At 35.5% G+C, this 12,781-nt stretch overlaps 1 protein-coding gene across 1 annotated transcript in view; it reads left to right on the top strand.

Moving 5' to 3' along the window:
* SPATA5 (spermatogenesis associated 5) overlaps positions 1 to 12,781 on the top strand; it is a 370,207-nt gene that overhangs the window by 44,288 nt on the left and 313,138 nt on the right. The window contains exon 10 of the mRNA XM_030313115.1: positions 6,585 to 6,739. Coding sequence (XP_030168975.1) covers positions 6,585 to 6,739 — 155 coding nt within the window. The remainder of the gene's footprint in view (positions 1 to 6,584; positions 6,740 to 12,781) is intronic.

The following is a 12,781-nucleotide window of genomic DNA, read 5'->3' as shown; positions in this document are numbered from 1 at the left end:
TTACAACCTGAAATTCTTATATAGGAAATAAAGGTTGAAAACTAATAAGCTGAGTATTGTTATTAGAAAATATTAAGCTTTAGGAAACAAATATTTAATACACATAGGGCAGAAATGTATAGAAAAGGAAGGCAATTATAAGAGAGAAGTAGCGAGTTTTGTGTCCTGTTCCATACTAACAGCATGCTCCCTTCCTTGCTACCTCTGCATGGTCATGGTGGGCTCTGAGGTTATCTCAGTCTCTGCTCAGCATCTCTTCTTGATCCTAGTACTTCATTGGAAGCTCATCTTGAGCAGATTGTTTACTTCTGTTTAAAAAAATAGTTCTTGGCTTTATTGCAGAGGGGAGGCAAAAACTTGCTGCAATTTTGCTCTAGATCCTAACTACTTGCATTTCTTAAATTACCCAAATCATCTTGCAGGGCATCACTCCTCTTATATTTGTTTCTTCTTACATTATCTCTGGTTTTCTAGGTTGCTTTTTTTTTTTTTCTATGTATTTTGTTCTTTATAGTGCTTGTTAGAAGATGTCCTTAGATATCTAGTGATCTTTGGGTGTTTTCTCATATTTGAAAGTGTTGCTACTAAAAATTGATTAGGTACTGTGAACTCTTGGAGCTTGTGAGCTTGTGGTCTTCTGTGTAGTGAGTTCTGCATGGGCCTTTTCCTTGAGTGCGCCTTTGTCACTCTTAGCGTGGTACCTTTCCAGGAGAAGGATTTTTTGGCTTCACATGTGGGCAGGTATATCCTGACTGTAAACCCTAGGAACAGTGGGGAACAGCAGAATGGGTTTCTCTATGCAGTATGATTCCCTTGTCTTTAACTGTCCTTTGTGTCCCCTCAATTCAGAAATATTTTGTGTTGCTTAGAGAATATATCTTCAGATGTAGGGTACAGGGTACAGGAAAAGTCATCTGACTCCGTGAAATTGGGGAGGGGATCTTTATGATCTAACTACTTCCTAATAGACTTCTCTTCTAATCTTCCATTTTTCTGTTTCTAACCCTGATTTTTCTTTTTCTTTTTCTTTTTCTTTTTCTTTTTTTTTAGAAGTGATTTGTGCTGTCCTAAGTTTTGAGCTTTTTTGATTAAATTTGGGTGGGGTCAATAGGAAGGGCATCTGTGGCATAAATCTGGTTGCTCTCAGATTTTTTTTCATTGTATGCTTGTGTGTCAGCTTTCCTGGGTCAGTTATATTCAGTTACTCTGAATATTTGCTATCCAGCTTCTGAAATTTTGGTTGCTGTTACATTGTTTCCTCTCCTATTTGCCCTTCCAGGTTTATGTTTCTTCATAAAAATCTCTTTACACTCATTGTAGTGGGGTTTTATTTAGGAGGAAGCAAAAGTAAGTGCTTGGATTTAATGTACTGTCTTTACTAACTTGAATGACTTTACCTCAAACCTTTATTTCAACTCTTGATTGATATGCACTCAGTAGTGGTTCACTTTCATCTTTTAATTTTAAATTTATTGGAGGATTAGTAGGTAGACTTCAGTATTTCTGTCTAGAGACTAAAGTAAATGATAAATCAAAGCCTGAACAATTCATTTTCTGCGCATGATTTATAATCTTAAAAAGCAATTAAAAAGAGAAGTTCTGAAAATATTTTTAGAAATGGTCAAATCATTGGTAAATATGTATTACCAATCATTTGGATATGTTAAGTTGTGCCGTGTTATTCACAGAATCAGTCTTTATATTTTACTCAAGTTTATTTATTTTGAGAGAGAGAGAGAGAGAGAGCGAGTGAGCGAGCAAGGGAAGGGGCAGAGAGAGAGAGGGAGAGAGAGAATCCAAAGCAAGAGAGAGAGAGAGAGAGAGAGCGAGCGAGCAAGGGAAGGGGCAGAGAGAGAGAGGGAGAGAGAGAATCCAAAGCAAGCTCTGTGCTGTAAGCACAGAGCCCAGCACAGGGCTCAAACTCACAAACTGTGAGATCACGACCTGAGCCTAAATCAAGAGTTGGCTTCTTAACTGACTGAGCCATCCAGGTATCCCTGTTTTACTGTTTTTTAACTTTTGAAAACTCCAGTCTTTGTTCTTTGGCCTTTTCTGTCATTGGGAATTACTTCTTTTTTCTTGCTATCTTCATAGATGTGGAATTTTTGCCAAATTCTAAATTCTGTAGTTTGCATTTGAAATTGCAGACATTTTGCCATGTTATAAGTATACAATTATAAATATTGTATATGCTTTTTTTAAAAAACAAATTTAATGTTTTTTTCTGAGACACAGAGAGAAAGCACAAGTGGGGGATGTGCAGAGAGAGAGGGAGATGCAGAAGCCAAAGCAGGCTCCAGGCTCTGAGCTGTCATCATAGAGCCTGATACGGGGCTTGAATCCACGACCCCTGAGATCATAACCTGAGCCAAAGTCGGTCGCTTAACCGACTGAGCAACCTCTGTATAGGCTTTTTTTTAACTTAATTTTTTGAGAGAGAGAGAGAGAGAGATTGTGTGTGTGTGCAAGTGAACATAAGCAGGGGAGGGGCAGAAGGAGAGGGAAGGGAAGAGGGAGACTCCTAAGTAGGCTCTCTACCCCTGCTGGAGCCCTACACGGGGCTCAAAGATCGTGACCTGAGGCAAAATCAAGAGTCAGATGCTCAACTGACTGAGCCACCCACGCACACCTATACATACTTTTTAAAACTGTATGTTGTCTGTGTTTTCTGACTCTGTCGGATGAAAATAATTGGTTTTCTTTATTATCAAACTTTATGTTTACATGACATAAATTTGACAGGAAAATTATTTGACTACTTTTGTTTAAGTTCTTAGTATCTCAGTAAGAGATACTAAAGAGTATCTCTTTAGATAAGAGTAAGAGTGAGGTATCTGGTTTAATTAAAAATATTGACAAAAATTGCTAAATAGCCATTTGAGACACGAAGAAGAGTCAGATTTTTCTGGTCTTTTGATTATTTACATCTATGTAAGATTCTGTAGGAATTGCTTAAGTTCTTTTGGGCACCTCACGTGCTGTTTAATATAACACAGCACGTTATTACTGCAGTATTGTTTATTTAGTTCAGTTTTTTAATGCTATTGTACCATTTAATTAAAATATATGTTGGGCAGTGAAACAACCTAATTTAACACAAACTTTTATTTTTGTGTCAAGAGTTGTGAAGGGTCTGAGATTTTACCCTACTTGCAAGCTTTCCCAAGTACTTGCAGAAGATATGGTATTTATGGGTCATGGAGGACAGAATATTATAGCAACAGAAGTAGCCACAACAGCAGCATTTGCACAGGTTCCTTGAGCCTCAGTTTTTACCGAGTGACACAAAGAAGAGGGCTGGGTGACTTCTGTTTCCAGACAAGACATTATAGAAAGAGAACCCTGAATTTAGGGAACCCAAATCTTTTGTAATAGACCGCAAACATGTCTCCCTTTTGCTTTGGAGGGAGATAATCTATCTTCGTGTGTACAGACATCCTTGAAAAGATATATCTGGAACAGAGGCAGTTAGTGCTTTTGCTCAAAAGATAAGCAGAAATGCGAGAGATGTGAAGATTTGTCTTCAGGACTTTGGAAGGCAGAAAAACCAAGTGGGTGTTTGTAAGATAGACCTAAGATGGCCTAAGACATTTGCTCTAGAAAATAATAATTTTTTTTTTTACATATATTTTCAGTTTCCTCTTGTGTAGCTATTTTTCCCATTTAGCTTACTATCTCAGAGTCTTCCATGAATATTAGACTTACACTGATAATTTCCTGGGAAAGATTACTGTAGATCTATTTTTTGAATGTCACTGAGGTATTTACTTTTTTCCTACTAATCAGAAGATACCCAGCTCTCTGTTTTGGGAAGTTTCTGTCTGCCTTCCTTGCATCATTGCTTCTGTTTCTCTGTAAAAGTTCAAATAAATGAAAGAAAGTAAAATGATATTTATGGTATCATTTTAACTATGTAAAAAATTCACAGAGGCATAGCATTTTAGACGAAAGACCATTAAACATGATGGAACTAGCTAGTGTCCCAGGACAAGTTTGGTTATTCAGACTGGATTTCTAAGAGGCCTCTGAGACTAAAATTCTTCTAATTGGAATTTCATTGTTCACTGGAACATAAAAGTAGCATTTTATTAAAGACTCTGGCAGAGAGCAGGTAGATAGGGACTTTGCTGCCTAAAGGTCTTTGCCACAGATCAGAGGGCTCTAAATCTGGCAACTAGTTGTGAAGGAAGGGGAATTAGAACATTTAGTCCTGTTAGTGTTGAAACTGCAAGCAAATAGCAAAAACAAAGAATTTGCATCGGTAACTTTACAGGTCAGCATGATCTCTTTTAAGTTATTCTTGATCTTTCTAAATTTGACTTGGTTAAACATCTTTTTGGCTACTGCAGTATTTTTTTTTTAATTTTTTTTTTTACTTTTATTTTTGAGACAGAGAGAGACAGAGCATGAACGGGGGAGGGTCAGAGAGAGGGAGACACAGAATCCGAAACAGGCTCCAGGCTCTGAGCTGTCAGCACAGAGCCCGACGCGGGGCTCAAACTCACGGGCTGTGAGATCATGACCTGAGCCAAAGTCAGCCACTTAACCGACTGAGCCACCCAGGCGCCCCTGGCTACTGCAGTATTTTACTATTCTGATTCCACTCCTCTATCTCTTCTATTAATTCTTTTTTAAAATCATCATTTCCTTTTTTTTTTAATATGAAATTTATTGTCAAATTGGTTTCCATACAACACCCAGTGTTCATCCCAACAGGTGCCCTCCTCACCCAACCTCCCCTCCCTCCCACCCCCATCAACCCTCAGTTTATTCTCAGTTTTTAAGAGTCTCTTATGTTTAGGCTCTCTCCCTCTCTAACCTCTTTTTTTTTTTTCCTTCCCCTCCCCCATGGTCTTCTGTTAAGTTTCTCAGGATCCACATAAGAGTGAAAACATATGGTATCTGTCTTTCTCTGTATGGCTTATTTCACTTAGCATCACAGTCTCCAGTTCCATCCACGTTGCTACAAAAGGCCATATTTCATTCTTTCTCATTGCCACGTAGTATTCCATTGTGTATATATACCACAATTTCTTTATCCATTCATCAGTTGATGGACATTTAGGCTCTTTCCATAATTTGGCTATTGTTGAGAGTGCTGCTATAAACATTGGGGTACAAGTGCCCCTATGCATCAGCACTCCTGTAACCCTTGGATAAATTCCTAGCAGTGCTATTGCTGGGTCATAGGGTAGATCTATTTTTAATTTTTTGAGGAAGCTCCACACTGTTTTCCAGAGTGGCCGCACCAATTTGCATTCCCACCAACAGTGCAAGAGGGTTCCCGTTTCTCTGCATCCTCTCCAGCATCTATAGTCTCCTGATTTGTTCATTTTGGCCACTCTGACTGGCGTGAGGTGATATCTGAGTGTGGTTTTGATTTGTATTTCCCTGATGAGGAGCGATGTTGAGCATCTTTTCATGTGCCTGTTGGCCATCCGGATGTCTTCTTTAGAGAAGTGTCTATTCATGTTTTCTGCCCATTTCTTCACTGGATTATTTGTTTTTCGGGTGTGGAGTTTGGTGAGCTCTTTATAGATTTTGGATTCTAGCCCTTTGTCCGATATGTCATTTGCAAATATTTTTTCGCATTCCATTGGTTGCCTTTTAGTTTTGTTGATTGTTTCCTTTGCAGTGCAGAAGCTTTTTATCTTCATGAGGTCCTAGTAGTTCACTTTTAATTCCCTTGCTGTTGGAGATGTGTCAAGTAAGAAATTGCTGCGTCTGAGGTCAGAGAGGTTTTTTCCTGCTTTCTCCTCTAAGGTTTTGATGGTTTCCTGTCTCACATTCAGGTCCTTTATCCATTTTGAGTTTATTTTTGTGAATGGTGTAAGAAAGTGGTCTAGTTTCATCCTTCTGCACGTTGCTGTCCAGTTCTCCCAGCACCATTTGTAAAGGAGACTGTCTTTTTTCCATTGGATGTTCTTTCCTGCTTTGTCAAAGATTAGTTGGCTATACTTTTGTGGGTCCAGTTATTTCTTATGCTTTTCAAATGATGGGCTTCCTTAAGATTGAGCCTTCAGCCCTCATTCTTCCATCCCTTGTTCCTTTCTAGCCTGTCTTTGTAGGTCTCTCCTATATAATTCGAGATCTTGTGTCTACACACACAGCTCTAAAGTCTCATTCTTTCTTGAGTTCCAAAACCACATTTCTGACTGCCAACTGAATATTTCCTTTAAGATGTTCTGCCAATGCCTTACAAAACCTATAACTCTGGATTGAATGTATTAATAAAAAGGGCAGAGGCAAGAGGTGTGTTATTCCCCAGGCTATTCTGATAAATCTTTATGGTCTTTTTTTGTAGATGTTGTTTTGTAAATTTTATTTCATGTTTATAAAATATCTCTTTCAAATTTCATACCAGTTTGTCATATTTTTACTGCCCAAACTATTTGGATTTTTGCCTTCATCGCCCACATTTTTCAGTCCTCTTCCTTATCCTTCTACCTTCATATACACACACAAACAAACGATTTGAAATGCTAGAAGTGTGAAGTTTGGGTTTATTATTATTTTTATTGGTAATGGTTCAGTCTGTATTTATGGGGTAGAAGATAAATCTTGTATTACTTTTCTCTTTGCAGGTCTCTATGCCTTACGGAGAGTCTTGAAGAAACAGCCTAATCTCTCTGATAGCAAGATGGCTGGGCTGGTGAAGATTACTCTGAATGATTTCTTACAAGGGATGAATGACGTCAGGCCCAGTGCTATGAGGGAAGTAGCAATCGATGTACCAAATGTAAGTCATTTGTACTCCCATGCTAGCCACACTGTTTAACTCTGAAAGAAACAGAGACTGCATAGAGACAATATACCCAGGCTAAACTTAAAAAAAATTTTTTTTTAATTGAAATTTTTATGGATGTAATTGGAGATTTAGTGCAGTTGTAAGAAATACTGTAGGGAGATCTTGTGTATTCTTCACTCACTTTCCCCCTGCGTGGTAACATCTTGCAAACAATTAGTACACTATCACAAGCAGGATATTCATGCTGATATAATCACTGATCTTATTCAGATTTTTAGTGTTACTTGTACTTATTTGTGTGTTTGTGTGTGTGTGTGTTTAGTTCTGTGCAGTTTTATTACTTGCAAAGTTTTGTGTATCTGTCACTGGAATTGAGATACTGAATAGTTCCATCACCACAGTGATCTCTTGCTTTGCTCTTTCATAACCATACTAACCTTGTTCTGTACCTGTTTGTAAGATTCTGCCATTTTAGAAATGTTATATAAATCTAACTATACACTATACAGCCATTTGTTATTAGTTTTTTCCCATTTAGCATAATCCCAAGGAGATTCATCCAAGTTGTTATGTGCAACAGTAGTTTGTTCTTTCTGTTGCTGAGTCGTATTCCATGGTGTGGCTGTACCGTAATTTGCTTAGTCATTCACCTGCTGAAGGACATCTGAGCTGTTTCCAGTTTAGGGCAATTATGAATAAAGTTGCTATGAACATTCGTCTGCAGGTATTGTGTAAATGTAAGTTTTTATTTCTCCAAAATCAATGCCCACGAGTGCAACTGTTGGGTTGTATGCTAATTGCATATTTAGTCTTATAAGAAAATGTCAACTAGGCTAATTTTAGAATAAAAAAAATCTTCAAGTTATGATGCCTGGTGTTTCCTCAGGTTCTTTTACATTTTCTCAATTATTGACATGCTTTGCACAGTTCACAATCAAATCACCATAAGGACATCAGAAGCTACCTTTTAAGGGGGGGGGGCGGGGATCATCTGTTATGTTCTCTTATCACCCAAGTAGGCCTAACATTCAGGAAAGAAATGTTTCTTTGAATATATTAATATTTGCAGAAAATGAGTATTGAAACAAAGCATTGATGGTGTGTCCTGCATTGTATTGGGGTAAGGGATGGGCTGTTAAAGTTGGTTTGATCATAAGGAGTGTTTATATCTTGGTATAGCTTGAGGAAAGTTTATAGATTGCCCTCTGACACTTTAGGAGAGCACTGATGGAAGAATGGAACTTTGTGACTACTCTTTCCCTTTGCTTCTATAATATCACCTCTTTAGTTTTTCTTTTTGAGTTTGTCTTATTGCTTCTGAGATACTCCCTTGTAAAAGCTCACACGTTTCAATTATTTAAAACTTAGAGCCGTATTACAGAGTCAGACATAGTTTTGTACTCTTTTGCCCATTGTGTGTATGTTAACAGTTCTCTTGGTCATTAACTAATGGTTTATAATTGCTGTAAGCTAAAACAAACAAAAAAACTGAGAGAGACTAAAAAGGTACTAAGTCAATGGAATAGACTGTGTGGAACCATATAGTGGGGAGAGATCAATGGGTTTGTTTTCACTTTTTTTGTTGTTTTGTTCTTTTGGTTTTCACTTTTAAAGGGGACTGTTCCTTGGAAAATGTATTTTGTGGCCAAATATGTTTGGGAAGTACTGGTTTAAATGAAATCAGTTGTATTTCTTTGCTGCAGGACTTTTCAGGGTTTTTAAATATGAAGAAGTGTGAAAGAGAGCTATTATGGAAACTTACTTGGCCATGGACCATGTGGAGCAGATACTTTCTGCATTTTGCAATGTGGTAGATTGCATAAACTGACTACAGATTTTTCCCACCATTCTGTTTGCCCTTTTTGCACTGCAACTTTGTAGCTCCTACCATAAAAGAGATGGAGTCAGGTTTTCCACCCTTTGAATTTGTACTTGGCCATGTAACTTGCTTTGGCTAATAGGATATTAGCAGTCATGATGCAAGCAGACTTGAAAGCACCTAGGGCTTGCCTTTTCTTGTGACTCTTGGAATCCCTGCATTAGTTATGCTATGATATCTGTACTTGTTTCCTGGAGGGTGAGATACCATGTGGAGCATAAGTGAGCCCTCTTAGCTGAGATTCCCTCCTTTCAGCCATCCTGCCAATTGTCAGACATGTGACAGACACAATGCTAGACTATCCCACCCCTCCTGAAGTTTACCTAAACCAGAAAAACCACCCAGTTAACTCTTAGAATTGTCAGAAATATCAAATGTCTGTTTTTTTTGAGCCACTAAACTTTATGGTAGTTAGCAAAAGCTTAAGTGATGAAGATGCTTGTTTACTTCTTATAGAACACAATTGTTTTGTCAATTAAGGTGGAAAACAGTGCCCTCAGGAATATCTCTAAGGACTAGCTTCTAGTTTAGGCAACTTAATGTGATTTTAAATGTTTTTTCGAAAACATTTTCAAATTCACTAATGAACTTACAGCTTAACTTTGGGTTCTACTATAGTTCTGTAGTAGAACATGCTAATTTAATATGAATAATTTGACAAATGGAATTATGGAATAATTAATGATTGATGTTGGATTAGTAGAAGCTTTTCATTTCTTTGGAATTTATGGTCTAAAGTTTGGGCACATTGGTATGAATATCTTTACTTGTATTTATCTGTGTTTTGTTGGCTACTGTTACATAATGTAATGGGTCAAGTAAATGCATATCAATCAAATGCCACATGTGAAAATTTCGGGTGATAGGGTTATAAACCAGCTACACCATCCAAAAACACTTAAGTGTTTAAAAAAGTTTAGGAACTAGAGAAACATACAGTGAGTTTTTTAAATTTAAAATTACTGCCAATAGAGAATGTGTTTGAACAGTGGCTGTCCACTTTTGGAATTGCTGAACTGATTTATTCATCAGAGGAACTGATACTACAACTGCATTTTTAATTGCTCTAATGAGAGATTTTTTTCCCCTTTATTTTCTTCTGATACAGTATTTACAATCCATGGACTTGTGCCATTTTCCATTTGGCACTTTATTACTTGGCCTAAGGCCATGGTGTACTGTGATGTTACTCATGAGCTCCAGGGTGATTAGCCCTGGTCAAAGTACTTTTTTACATTGCTTTTTATGCTCACTTCAGATTGTAAAAATTTTCCTGAGAAGTCAACATTTCTATAATTGGATTGCTAAAATTTTTCTCTTCTGCTTTCAGACTATCGCATATACAAAAATATCTCCAAATTATATCTGCAGAAGGTTTACTACTTACTTTGCTATAGAAAACCTGTTTCAAGCAGGTAGTTAATTGTGAACATTTTTTAAATAGTAAATTGAGCATTCAGCATCTTTTGAGAAAAGATTTCAGCGTGTGAGATTAAGACTTCTAAATCACACTTGCCTAGTTATATTTAAGTTGAAAAGAAATGTCCTAAGGTGGGAATATTGCCAATTACAATGTAATTAATGCATTATTAATCAGGAGACCACAAGTATTAGCTACTTACTGAAATGTAATGTTTCCTTTTTGTGGACTTTCTGAATTGGTGATTAAACCAACTGGTGTATTAAAAGTCAAATGTATTTTACAATTAATTGGTAATTAAAATCAAATGTATTTCTTTACCACAGGAATCCTTAGAATCTTTGACTATGTCAGTGTGCATTTTGAAATTTTGGTTTTTCACCCAGAAATAACAACTGTTAATATTTTGTTATAATTCTAATAGTTTAAGAATTTTTTAAAGATTGTTTTTCTATGCATATAGATATTTTAATATGACTAATATTAGAATATATAGTTTTATATTTTTCTTTTTTCACTTAAAATTATATGGTAAACATTTTACTTTAAAATTTTTCAGCAAACGTCTTTTAAATGACTGTTTAATAGATTGTTATGTGGTAAACTGTAATTGTTTTATCCTTCTTCCATTCTAAAGAAAATCTGTTTATTTTTCCTGTTTTTTTCTAATATGGTTATATACACATTTATGTCCAAACCTTTGCGTTTATGTTTCCCAGAAGTGGAATTATCAGACGGAAATATGTGGTTTTAAAGTTTAAGGCAAATGTCATTAAGCTCTGTTTTTTTCTCCCCTCAGAAAGATTGTGTTAATTTATAATTATGTGATAAAAATTTAAAATTATAAAGAGCTTAAATAAAGTCTTATTTTATTTTTACTTTAGTCCTTTTTTATTTGCCTGCCACTAGAATTTATTTTTCATTTTGAGGAATAATACTGGATAATCTTTGGGTAGGGACTTAAAATAAGAAAATGAAAACTATCAATTATATATCTTCTTCTTTCTATAAAAATTTTAAATTTTTAGATAATTGGTCTAAACTGGATGGCTTTTTAAGGGATTTTAAATTCTGTGAGAGCAGTTCTTATTTTTATCCTTTATATTTGTCCTACACATAATAGATGTCCAATCAATATTTGCTGAATGGATAAGTGAACAAATATAATTCTCTTGGAAAAACAAAACAAAACAGATGGTCAATTTCACATATATTTAAAGAGTATTGCATCTTTCTTCTGTATTAAAGCTTAATGTTTTTGTTTACCTTCATGTAACATTCTTCAGATTCTTCGTATTTTATAAAACAAATGGTTTCTTTAGCGAATTTTAACCCTTACTGTTTATTCAGTGAATTTAACAATTTTGGAGTAAATATGCCTGTAATAGTGCTAAGTTGTCTGTTCTGGAAGGATACAGAATAGTCCTTTATATTTTCTACCAAAACATGTTGCTTTCTTGATGTATTAGAAATCTTATTTTATTAAGATAAGCAAAAAAAAAAAAAAATGCTTTCAATAGTTGTATTTACATATTGTATTTACAATAAGCCATTTTATATATACCATAGCAATTATCACTGGATCACTGGTAAATGGCATTCTTAACCAAATATATACAAATTGATTACCATCAAGTTTAATTCATTTATATATCTTAAATCATCCCCACCCCCAGGGTTTCCCTATTTCATTTTAGGTAGTTTTAGGTTGTTTCATTATTTGGAAATAATCCATCTTTATGCTTTTGGTACTGCTTTTGGATTGCAGTTTTCAGAATTTGGACATTTGGTTCAGAATAAGTTAAAAGTCAATAAAAAGAGAGGCCTCTACTTTCATTTGAACCCACTTTTTAAAAGCGAATTGTAACTAGAGCCTTAAGACTAAGTGTATTGCCTCAAACCTCTTTGTAAGCTTGGATCCAGATTAAATTTATAGGTAGTCAGCAGTCAAATTGAGTGTATACCAAATGTCATTAGTTAAATAAACATACCTCATTTACTCCCATTTTAAATAGTAGCAAACTTAATTATATGAATAATCAAAAGACTGTTTCACTAATTACATATTCAAAATTGACTGGTGTATTTTCATTTGGCATCTTTTCAGATGAGAATAGAACATCAGAATGTGACAAGGCAGTTGAATTTCACAAGATGAGCTCATTAGCATTACTTTTCCTGTGCAGAGAGTTAAATAGTTTAATTGACCATAATTACATTTCATTCTTCATGTACCCTCAGGATAATTAGAAAGAATTTGAGTTTCTGTTCTTTAAAAACAGTACTGTATTCTATATGTTCTTTATTTTTAACAGATTCAAAGGATTGAGGGTTTCTGGGATGCTTTACTAAATAACAGATTGCTTTTTTTGGAATAGATATACAACCTGTGGAAATTCTATTAATTCCATATTGGTTCTTGGCAAGTCTTTTGAATTCGGTTTCTTTTGATTTTGCCTCTTGTTGTCTAGACAGAAGAGTGTCTTCTATCACTCCCAAGATCCCAGTCTTCCCTGCCAACTTCTCTTGTGCATTTTTATAGTTTTAAGTAATAACAATTGAACAGGAAAGCACATTTGGGAAAGTAGATTACTTTTAACCAGGAAATACTCTGTGCCAAAATCAAGATTGTAGTTTTAAGTGTATTAAATATTTTAGAAGTTTAACTCTTTCATTCCACTTTTCTTTTTATACCTTACTTTTCTCAGGCTTATAGTCTGTAGGAGACATGAGA

The sequence above is a fragment of the Lynx canadensis genome, chromosome B1, assembly GCF_007474595.2.
Source record: "Lynx canadensis isolate LIC74 chromosome B1, mLynCan4.pri.v2, whole genome shotgun sequence".
NCBI lineage: Eukaryota > Metazoa > Chordata > Mammalia > Carnivora > Felidae > Lynx > Lynx canadensis.
Note: the sequence above shows the minus strand (reverse complement) of the source record. Positions and strands in the feature narration are given on the sequence as shown.